Here is a 12732-nt window from a genome sequence, read left to right on the forward strand (position 1 = left end):
ATTGTATGGTTAAAGCCAAAATTGCAAATCATTTCCATGCTTTAAAGGCTACATTATTTATATACAAAAAAAGCGATTCGTTGCCGTAAATTCCATTTTTATAAATATTCAAATGCACGAGGGTTTCGTATACAAAATTAAAAGTAGACACAGTAATTCTTGTAATTATAAAGTTTTGTATTTTTAATAACACAAAGTAAAACAATTTTTTAGATTTTTACAGCGCCCTAGTTGTCAACTTAAACAGCCTTCACTCGAAATGGTTTGAAGCTAAAAGGCAAATTTTTAACACGAAATTTTTGATCCCAAGCGAATTTGTTAATCAATTTTTGATTTTCATTTTGTCCATACTGTCCGATCTATGCCGTATACTTTAAATTCTTTAGTTTTAACTTACTGTATCTAATACAGTGGGAGGCTTCTTTGCATTGGTTGCCGGCTAGATTATAGGTACCATAACGGCGCCTTTTTATGCTGTGAAAAAGTTATGTGTAAGCATTATTGTGTTTCGATCTGAAGGGCGGCGTAGCTAGTGAAATTACTATTTTTTTTAATTGCTAGGCAAATGAGACTATTTTTGGGTTTTCCAAGAATCCTGCACTGCATTGCAACGGGCACGGCGTATCAATTACCATCAGCCGAACGTCCTGCTCGTCTCGTCCCTTATTGACATAAAAACATGATATATTATGTTCTCAAAATGTAGTGAAATGCAATGCCAGTGAAAAGAACAAACAATAAACTGTAGAAAGAAGATATGAATCTGAATTAATCAGTAAGAGATGATTATTTCATATGAAATTTTGTGCAAATGTGAGGGTCATTTCCCTTAGTAGGACAAGTGAACATCAAAGTTCCGATTGCGACCTTTAAATGCCAATATTGAATGATCATCTCTCGCCGTAAATGCAAAGTTTAATGTTTCAATCTATATTTTACAAAAACCACTTGACCATATGTTTTGATTGCACAAAGCATTGAAATGTTAGATAATCTGTCACACGCTTAACCATTGTGGCGCCATCTTGTGACAAGTTATAGACAAAAGGCACGCCAGATATAGAGTCTATATTATTTTAAAAAAAACCTGTTCACTACTCGCGCCTATATTTTAACTTTTAAATAAATAAAAGTGAAATTCATATTACATCTCTTTTTATTTATACTCTATTCCAGGTCTTTTTTGAAATAAGAAATGGAGTTTTGTAGATATCTACGCATTATGACGAGAAATTTCATGCCTCGCAAAGTCACTTTGTGAAAAAATAAAAAATTACCGGCTGCAGTTATCCCGAATCGATACAATTTGGGGATCTTCAAGACTAGAGCATACACCCAGCTTATAGGCCGGCAACGAATCTTTTGACACCTGGTTTTGCGGTTGTTTATGGGCGTTTGCCTCATCAGGTTCCATAAGGTCTTGCCCGTTTGCTCCGTCTAATATAAAAAAAAATGACTATTGCCACATATTTTATTACAACAACATGTAACCTTCATTTCACTTTGAATTTATGTCTTTTGAGACATTATTATTGTTACTAACGCTATTTAATTATTATACTATATAGCCAATCACGTTCTAAGCACATATAAGGACATATTATCATTCGCAGTCTTCTTAAACACAATGTAAACACCACAGAACAGTTTAAAGAGAATTTTAATGTATTTCACCTGTCACTGTCACTGCCGGAATCGGGTTCTAAATTCAACATATTATTATGAATTGAATAAATGTTTTACATTGCTGCTTAATGACCAAGAATATTTTAAACAACTGGAGTAAATGCGGGAATGTATAGATATAGCAGTCGAAGCTTATTATTGTGAAATTTATGACATGATCCATATTTCGGCTTTGTTTTTATACTACGTGATTTGTCTATATTTATTTATACTGTTCTGGTTGAGTGTTTAAAAAGCATAAAAGGCATTTATTTTCTCAAAATTGATTCCTTTAGAATTCTTTTTTAAGTCATTTCTAATAACTACTAGATACTACTACCGCTTCGGAAACAAATGGCGCTCTGAGAGAGAAGAAGCGGCGCAAGAAACTCTCCCAGCATTCTTTTTTTGCGCTCTATTCAATAAAAATATACAATAATGTACAGTCTTATCTATCGCTATAAAATAATCACAATCTAGTCCCAGGCTGTCCGATCATTTAGATATTCAGCAGTGGAGTAATAGGATTTACGACAGAGCCATTTTTTTATAAAACATTTAAATTTATTTATAGATAATGCCTGAACAGTGGCTGGGACTTTATTATAGAAGTGTATACATTTACCCTTAAAGCTATTATGTATCTTATGAAGCCTACTAGAATTGGTTAGTTTTGAATTTAGAACCCGATTCGGACAGCGACAGTTGACACACGACTAAGCAAAAAAGTGTGCTTACATTGTATTTGAGTTATTCAATAAAATTGCAGGTTATGGCTGTATGTTACACTAAAGTTGTCCCTAGCTCGTTTTATTCACATTTCGGCGTTCGCCCACAGCGCTGGCAACTTGTATCAGGGACGATCGTGTCTTGTGAAGCGATTCACCAACGGAGTGGTCTTTAAACCGGTCGGACGAGAGACGACCACTTCAACGAACACTGCATCAACTTTAATGTACATATTTTTGTTTATAATTTGAATGAGAATATTCAATTAACTTCTATTATTATTGAAATTGCGAGCATTTTATTAAGTTAGTATTTAAAATTTATGAGCTTTTGTCTCCTAGAAAGAATGAGCTGTAACTTTGTTATGGCAGTCAAGTTTAAGGTGATCCTTTAGCCGTGGTATCTATTCATAGCAATGAGAGTATGGTGCGAGTCATAACGCATCACAAAACAACTAAAGGCAATGATTTTTTTTTTAAATTTGAAATGCAATGGGTCCGTTTTTTTGAGCAACGAATAAAACGCCAATGATAGTAATTATGTTGTGAGTGTTATAAGTAATTCTATATAAAAAATGTAAACTGGTTTCACACGAATAACCTATTACATAACAATTTAAAAAAATGTTTTCGGTTTTCATTACCGAACATAAAACAGGTTACAGCGGATATGGTAATATAAAAGGCGAAAAGTTAGAACTGGTAAAAAAAAATTGGTTTCTTTCGAATACTTTTTTAACGTCAGTTGGATCACCACCGCCACTTCGGAAGTACCGCGCTGAGAGAGAAGAGGCGTCGCAAGAAAGTCTCCCAGTATCGAAAAGCAGACAAAAATTTAAATTACACTCTAATTCAATCTGATCGGTTTGAATAGGTATAGCGTTTAATACCGTGGCTGACTGTGTACGACTTGACAATACAAATCGGTTACAGTTGAATACATTACATTTGCTTTCCTTTTCTATATTGCAGTATTTTCGTTAGAGATGCTCTTCTCTCTCGCACCATTTGATGTTAGTCTATACGCTAGTTATATTTTAAGGCCTACAACTGATTAAAATTTGTCTTGCTTTAAAAATATGCCTTGTAGATTGAATATTTATACAATGTCTGTGTTGCGTAAATACCGAAAAGAGGCCATGTCATAAGATTAAAGTAACATAGAGTTGATAACACCGACCAAATTGTCATCCAAATTTTATTTCCAAATTACTCGTGTGAGCTTTAACTGACCCCTTCGATGATCATTTGACCAATTCAGAGTAGTGCATTCTGTGCCGTTCGATTTTTGAAATGCGTACGCCATTATCGATTATGACTAGGGTTACCATCCATCCGGATTAATCCGGATATGTCCAAACTTTTACACTCTAGTCCAGATTTTGTCCGGGTTTTATTTTTAATATATATATTAACAAATATAAAATAAGTCCATCTTTATGAAAAATTAATTATAAACGAGTTCAACTAAAAAGTCCGGACCTACATCGAAATTTCTTCGGACTTTTCAATTTACTACATGATTATAGTCAGTTTGAAAAGTTTGCTAATGACCGCTCTATCAAGAGCACTTCCATGTTATAATCCTAAATAAAGTTTCTTTATCGAATTTATACTAATAATGGAAATTTATTAATTGCTATAATTACTATAGCGCCTCTGTAATAAATCAAATCAAAATTAGTTTATTCACGTAGGTCACGGAAATGACATTTATGAATGTTAAAAAAAATTTCTTATTGAATCTACCGCTACTTCGTAAAGGGTTGAGCTAATGAGAAGAAGTAACAAGAAACTCATTGCCACTCTTTTATATCAAGATTTACATTTAAGTACACCGATTTAGAAATCATTTCAAATTACAATATAATATGTAAAATGATGCAACAGACACACTCAAACGTCAAATAGTCAATGTCTTACACGAGTATGTCAAAAAAGTAAATGTTATTAAAAATACAAAAGTTATTGTGTACAGTAGCTGCATCATCCACATACACCATAAATAAATAAAGGTATTCTGTATATGTTAATATATAAATACTTACCAAAATAGTCACATAACCTAAGTAGTGATAGCAATGCTAGTCTGTGTAATATATACCTATCTACTTATACTTATGTTATAAAGATAAATTCAATTTACTCGTACAAGATAAGAAAATTGCTTCAATCATACAAATTATGTTGCTGTGGTTAGGAAAGTATAATAAGTCTAATCATATCCTGACGTAAATACGCAGCTCTATCTAAATTTGTATGTGATAAATTCAATTTAAGGCGAAGAGTAAGCAGAAAACACGCAAACATGATGTTTTTAGACAAGTTTTGTGGTGAAAGTATAGCATTTAGAGCTATGAACATTACTTAATCCTGTTACACATATCCTTAAGTCTTATTTGCAGGTTGCTAATGCTTGTTGTTGGTTATAGTTAACAGTGCCGAGCCTTTTTGAACTACCACTTTTCTTTGAAGTTAAACAAGTTTTTTGGCATGACGTGACGCATTTTTTTGGTACTTCTCTCAGAAAAGTTATTCTTATAGCTTGTACTCTTTTGTGTAGGTTCATTTATTGAGATTAGTAGTGAATAACGAGGATTGTAAGCAAATAAACTGTTTTTCACGCAAGAATTTTGAAAATATTGGCTTTGTTACATAGATAGCGGGCCGGCAGCAGTGTACTCATATCGCTCAAGGTCGCTGGCATTTAGTGTCGCCTTAAATAAACCTATTTCTTTATTTTGAATTACATATTGAAATAATATATCTGAATACGTCTAAATATTATATTTGTAATGAAGACAGATATTTAGGTACCTTCTTTAAAACAAAAACAATAACGGTCGCGTCACCGTTACCAACAAGCTACTTAATTAAAAAGTAAGAATATATGCACGTATATTTAGAATGGTCGTGTCGCCTATTATGTGTGTCAAAGTCAAAAGTTTTTTGGATGTTAGTTCAAGTATATTATAATATGTAAATAAAACACTTTTAAAGGATTAAAACGTGTAATTGTAACTCTGTTACATTAATAAAAATGTTACTTTTACGCATCTTCATCCCATAAAAAAAGTTTTTTATTAAAATATGTAACTCTCGCTTTAATCTAAAAACAAATCAGATTGAATTTGTACTCTAAATAAAACAATCAGTGAAGTTTTTTTAAACCATTTTGATCCTGGCGAAGATGCATTTCAAAACCTTTTCTTTGGCCTGTGATTGTTACTTAGTTAAAACCCATTAACGTAGTTCTACAACGAATAGAGTATGTAAAAAAAACTGCTGCCACAGCACCTTTATTCACTCAGGTGCTAAGAATCATTTATTACTCAAATTCAAATATTTTTATTCAAAATAGGATGTGACATCACTTATTGAAAGTCAAAAAACTACCAGCCATTCCAAAATGAATGCCTCAGACCTGAGAAGAATGGGCGCAACAAAGTCAGCGGGCTTTTTTTTTTCATCGAATAAATATGTTTACAAAGTAATATTGTACAATTATACTTATTATTTAATAGCCTGAGGGCGGTCACTCCATTCCCAATCTGTGGTATCATTAAGAAAGTCATTTATGCTATAGTTACCTTTACCACACAAACGTTTTTTAACAATTCTTTTGAATAACGTAATACTTTTGTTTTGAACATTTTCTGGGATCTTGTTGTAAAAGCATATACATCGCCCCACAAAAGACTTACTAACTCGACTTAGCCGGGTAGTAGGCATCATCAGTTTATGTCTGTTCCTGGTGTTAACATTATGGTTATGACAGTTTCTGGCAAATTCACTTATGTGCCTATGAACATACATTACATTATCAAGAATATATTGAGAAGCAACAGAACCTACCTAAGTAACGTTTGACCAAACCGTTAAAATAAGCATCTTACAGCGTAATTTATGGTTACCATTGAAAGTGTAAGGTGTGATACAGCTCCGTCCTGAGAATACTATTCTTAATCCATCATCAGTATACAAGGGAGGACTCTTTGAGGGACGAGGAATAAGGGTGCCTCCCTTCGATTAACGCCAAACGTCCTAAATATAAAGAGAATCTATTTTTGGAACTCAAAAGTAATTTTAATAAGCCTGTTCATTTCTCAAACGGAATAATTATTGGGAATTTGATTTCTTAACGACGTAATATTATGCTAAAAACAATACAATTGTAACAATTATAGAATAACCCCCTTATTCATAATAGTCTGCTAACTTAAAGCATCGCTAATTCTCACTCTGTCTTCTTCTACTGACCTAAGTCAGAATGAGAAAAAACACTCCTTAGCGGCTGTTTTAAGTTAGCGGACCATTATGAATAAGGGGGATATTGTTAAAAGAAGTACTTTGTGCAAGTTTTGTCAAATTTAAATATTTAAATTAACTAACCGGTACAAAGTAAGTTTTCAATTGGATTATTTTATCGGAAAACAGGTTTCCGGAACTGTCAGGATGTATGATGTAGTAAATTTTCCATGACCTTGAAAATGCCACGATAACAATTAGTCATTACCGTCCTCCTACACGAATTGCTCAACGGTCTAACATTGTTTATTAAGAATATCTTAGATAAAGTATCGTGTTGTCAGTTGTGTTGTGATATTGACGTAAAGGTAACTTAATATTATAATGTGTACTAAGAGCTTTTAACATAGCGAAAAGGTTATGGGTACATCTATGGAAATTAATGGTTGTTTTTCAAACATATCACCCACGGTTATTGCAATATTAGTCACATAAATGACGCAGGTTTTTAAAATAATTTATGTAGGCATAAATAGGTAAAGCCTGAAAATAAATGACTTATTATAATTATTATAAATGTTCTTTATTTAAAATTTATTTTCCTAGTTTTAAATATCAGCTAGTAGGTACCTTATTACATTGTAAAATTACGTAAACAGAAAAAAGTTCTGGAAGATATTTAAAAAAGTAACAATAATCTGGATTAGTGTATTTCTTAATTTTGTGAAATCATACCTAAATAGAATATTTATTATTCATAGCCTAAAATGAGTATGTTATTGTGAAAATATTATAGATAAATCCAGCGTTTACGAATAAAGTGCGCTAACAGAGGTCGCCCAGTAGAGATATTCCCCGGTCAAGGTATCTAGGCCAAAGGTCGATGACAAATCTACATAAAGCGCAGTTCAATGATTTATCACCAAATTTTGAGCAATTGTTTAAATTTATTACTTACACTACCAGTTATTCGGAGCTAGTAAAAAAATTATTATTCAATATTTGTCTAAGCAAACAATAAACAGGTCACGTAAATAAAATAATAGGTGGGTAATATAAAGCTTTCATTAAATTTTATAAAAAAAAATATCGTACAAGCGATAAATAACCGACGCCGCAATACCATTATTACACTAAAACTAGCTGTTTTAGTAGTTATGTAGGTAATTTAGTTTATAAATTAAGTTTAGATTCTAGTACATAAGTTTTAATTCTAACCTGATGAAATAGATTCATTTTCCGATTTCGGTGTGACTGGCGGCATAGGAAGTGGCATAGAAGGCAGGGGATGCGTCGGCTGTTGTTGCTGCTGTATGGTACACGAGTTCAGCAGCGATTGTGCTGTTGTATACGATATACCATCGTCATAGCCCCAGAGCTCTAGCCCGTACTCGGGCGAGGCCAACGATTCCGGTGACATGACCATTGCCCCCGGTAAGCCTAAAGCTGATGACGACGACACTTCTGATGAGCTCTCCTCGAGCATTCGCAACGGGAAACCTCCGTTGTTAGACCAGCGGCGTCTCATTTCGACGAGCGCGTCATACGCTCCCGTGTCCACTACCGCCGACTCTCATCCTCTATACGTCCAACACTTCACTTTTCCTCGCACTAAACTATCAAACAAACACTAGTGTACCGGGCCGGCGGCGAAAACCAAAGGAACTTTGCCGATACTCCAATAAGAACGAGACTCACACCGGCTTCGGCATGTACTCTGTTGACACAACGATAAAAACACAAGATCGTCTTTTGGGATGGACAAGTTTACGCGTTAAAAGTTTCGAACATAAACACGTTGCGCGCGCGCGACCGTCATGAGCCAAGTACGTAGAGCAAGGCAGCAAGCGAACAAGCGACGCGATCGCTCTCACTACTCACTGCCACGGTCGAGCGTGACGTCACGCCCCCCGCGCGCCCCTCACCGCCACGACCCTAGCCTGTAGCCATTGTACCTACTAAGCGGCGAGCGATCGGCTCGCCGGGCTGCCATGCCGCGCCGTCGGAAAGTCAAATATTACTTCACGTTCACGAATTGTAGTACTCGCTGTATTTCTAGTTCATGATACGATTATATGGGGTTTACGACACAACTCACAATATAGAGTACCTACTACCTACATACTTATAATCACAGAATAACTTACTATTATTCTTGAGATAAAATTTTGTAACACCTCCATGTCCTATAACCTATTATGTCCGTATTATTGAAACATTGGTTTGCCATTTAAACATTCAATAAGTAAATAATAAGTAATAACCAATAATAATATATTAGAATTCATAAAAAATTTGACAAACATATTATTATTGAGCTCTCATTTTCAATGAAGTTAACGTATTCAATACATAACCTAAATTGAATTGAGGTTATCAAACTAATAACATAATAATAAGGAAAGCGATTTAGTCGTAATACTGGGATACGGTGATGACATAATGAAAGTGGTACACATGTATTTCTGAAGTTGATTGAATTCTACAGATTAATAGTCATGTAGAGTCATAGATGAGTAGCAATGGACGACAATCTACGGAAATAAACTACGAGAGCATAATGTTCGGTAATCGGTTGCGATTTGCGAACTTCTCACTTCTCAGTCACGTGGTGCCACGTTCATTGACCTGTTGTGTTTTTAAGTATCTTCGCTTCAAATCCTGTATAATTATTCATTACATAGTAATTCATACATACGTATTACGTATATATATTATTACGTTATCAGTAGGTATGAAATCTTTTGTGTTGAATTGTGTGAACCTATTATAATGTTTGCTTATCCCGATAATATGAAAGTAATTTCTAAGATTATAGGTACTTACCTAGTTATTAAGCTATTGCATAGCTTCTATCGCGGTCCTTGAGCGTGGAGACCGAATCCAGAAATTCCGTAACGAAAATAACCTAACACTTACTAGATCTATATTTCTATGTTTTTTTGTGCAGGTCTCAGGTTCGAGCCTGGGGTACGTCTTGATTTTTTTTAATTTCTTTATTTTTTTATCACGTTTTTTAATTTTTATTATTACCTATGACAAGCATTTTTATTTAATTTCACCTGTCCCGTTGTCTGTCTGTAATCAAATCTTGCAAGTTAAATAATACTCACTTCCCGTTTGCTTTTTTTCAAATTAATTTTTTCAAAAAAAATACTACTTAAATAAAATAAATAAATACCTAATTATAATTGCGTTGATAAAAAATGCTATGCAATAGCTTTACCGCGGCAGTCCCCGAGTGCCACACGTCTTTTTCTTTTTTAATTGTACAGGGCAACAGTAACTTTGGTGTTCCTATCCTAGTAGGTAATGCTTAATCTATATAGGTACAACATCACGTGTATATTTAAGTATACCAACTTTTTGAGTTTATTATGAAAAACAAAATACCTTCTGTTTTCATCTTAATTTAATTATCTAAATTGTTTATACCAATTGTTTGTTCTATTATAGAATATATTAGAAGCTTAAATAATTATCCTCGAGATAGGTACATTTTTCTAGACGTTAAACCAAATTAAAGATTTATTTAAGAGGCTTATCAAGAATCGACAGATTTTTTAACTTGTTAACTTTAATTCATATCAGGCTTGTTTTAAATGTTAATGCAATTTTGATTTTGGTACAAATTATTACAATACGTACCTATTGTAAAAATATGCTCATGATAATAATATTATTATTTATTAAAATTCTGTCATATAAAATTGTTAACAATAACCATAGACTAACGGCTTTACAAATAAACTTAATATAAAGTGAGAATAAACCAAGAATATGCAAAATATTTACAAATAGACAATTTGTTAAACATTGGAATAAAGTTAACGTTATACCTATCTACTTCAGAATAAATCTGATAGATAGGTATAACGTTCCCGCGTTTATTTGAAAGTCTACTTGACATTCGAAAAACTTCAGAATTATCATTTTATTGACAGTGTTGTCACCGATATAGTCAACAAATTGCATATACTTAGTTTATAATAATATAGTTTGTTTCCAGTGAAATTTATGAACAGATTTTAATGGGGATTACTTCATGGAGTGCAGCTTAATCCAACTTAAGAAATAGGATAGTTTTTATTTCGATTTGGGCCATAATTATTTTTATTTCCAATATCTGTGTTGTATGGACATATTTTCTATGAGAGAATATATTGAGTCAATATATTCTATATCTAATATATCCGTGCGTCAATATTATTGACGCACAACTTGACAGTTCTGCTGTGAAACAATTTCAATAAAATAACAGGGAGCATATTTTACGAAATAATTTTTGGTGTTATAAAATATTTTATTGTCACATTGATAAAAACATTTTTTTATTTATTATGTACAGAACAACGTCTGTCGGGTAAGTATAATATATAGGTATAACTTTATACCAGCGTAAATACAACCTGTCAGCCCGATGCTTGATTGATTGATTTGCTTATGTGTGCGGTAGCTAGTTTTATATTCAAAATACTAAGAAGCTAATTGCAAGCGTGTTTGAATATTTACGACATTTTACCATAATCAATTACAATAAAAAAAAATAGATTCGCTTTCCTCTCCTATCTTGCCGTATCTTTCGCACGTTTTGGTCGTCTATGACTATAACTATGTAGTTATATACGCTGCTACGCATAGTACCTTCGTGGTAAAGACAGTCGTTCGTGCAACAAAATACTCGATTAGTTTTACCTTGTCTCGTTCCACTTCGTCATTTAGTCATCAAAACTATTAAAAATTAGCACGCCGAGCAATATTGGATTCTATGTTTCTTTAAATAAGAACTCTAGTCTCGTATGATGCAAATGACATTAAAATCACGATAGAACGACGTGCTCTTTAGCGGAATTCTTACAAAAAATGTGTAAGAACTGCAAATAAATCATTTGTATCCTATTCAATCATGCATTGACTTGAAACAACTTCATAAAATTAAGAGTTGAATTATGCGCAAGAGAAAATAGCTTTTTACCAGTGGGATGTTTATTTTCACATGTGATTTTTATGCCGTGAAGTAGTGATGTACAAGCATTATTGTATTTCGCTTTGTAGAGAGCCGCACTTGTTATATTACTGGGCTAAACTGCACTATGGTATGGTCCATTAGTGGGAGCGCGCACGCCTTATCGGCATTACCGTTCCCTCTTTCAGTAGGACAACGTGATTTGAACCCGGGATTTGTAGCTCAGTAGGCAGGGTCACTACTATTTTTACATGATAATATGAATATTAGTAATTTTCAGTGCCGTATGATGATATAAATTTATCGTTTTTATTGACAAAGCGGCCATGGATCGTGTAATACACAGACTGTTTGAAATCATAAAAATCAATGACTGAACTGTGTCAACATCTGTTCAAAGTTCAGACTATGTTGATTTTGTGTTCAGTCCTAATTTTTTGCGAGATTTCAATCATTCGCATGCAAATTGATTAACCAAAATTTACGGTTTTTAGCAAATTTATCCTCGCTACAAGTATCAAATAATTGATGGAGATCACACGATAAATACGTCACAACTAAATTATTTATTTCTAAATTAGCACTTGTCCGCGAGTTGTCTGTGTGGTCTGTTATTATATTAATGAATATTCTTAAAAAAATATCTAATGTAAAATTTTTATACATTGTTACGTACGATTATATTATTAATTAAAAATTTGAAATTCACTATTTTGTAACTATGTTGGATAGACAATGGATAATAACAGTATTATATAATATTAAATTAAATGTTAAATTAATTTTATCGCCGTTATTAAAGTTTGAAAACGATGTTTATTTTGTAACAATAACTTCTATCAAAATTTCCTCTGTTTCAAAGCGTTGATTAACAAAGTTTAATATTATATACATCGATAAAACAAATTATTAAAGTTAGATCTCTTGAGAAAGTTAGAATATATCTTTTAGTACTAGTTGATGCCCGCGATGCCGTCTGCCTAGATGCTAAAGAGCAGTAAAAATACTATGCCTGCATAGAGTGTGATAAATGGAGGCTACATGATGTCCCAATCTCTTTTAAATATTCATGCAAAATAACAATTAAATCTACAAACGAAAAATCAGCATCAGCTCTTTTTCTAA

General features: G+C 33.0%; 1 protein-coding gene across 2 annotated transcripts in view; it reads right to left on the bottom strand.

Annotated features, from left to right (window-relative positions):
- LOC126976473 (ecdysone receptor) overlaps window positions 1-12732 on the bottom strand; it is a 252619-nt gene that overhangs the window by 62787 nt on the left and 177100 nt on the right. The window contains exon 1 of one of the 2 annotated variants that reach the window (XM_050824822.1): window positions 7860-8480. The exons of the other annotated variant lie outside the window; for it this stretch is intronic. Within the exon in view, the coding sequence (XP_050680779.1) occupies window positions 7860-8169 (310 nt within the window). The 5' untranslated portion in view covers window positions 8170-8480. Of the gene's footprint in view, window positions 1-7859; window positions 8481-12732 lie in introns of those variants that run through there. 2 annotated transcript variants of the gene reach the window in all.

Source organism: Leptidea sinapis, chromosome 41 (assembly GCF_905404315.1).
Source record: "Leptidea sinapis chromosome 41, ilLepSina1.1, whole genome shotgun sequence".
In the NCBI taxonomy this organism is placed as follows: domain Eukaryota; kingdom Metazoa; phylum Arthropoda; class Insecta; order Lepidoptera; family Pieridae; genus Leptidea; species Leptidea sinapis.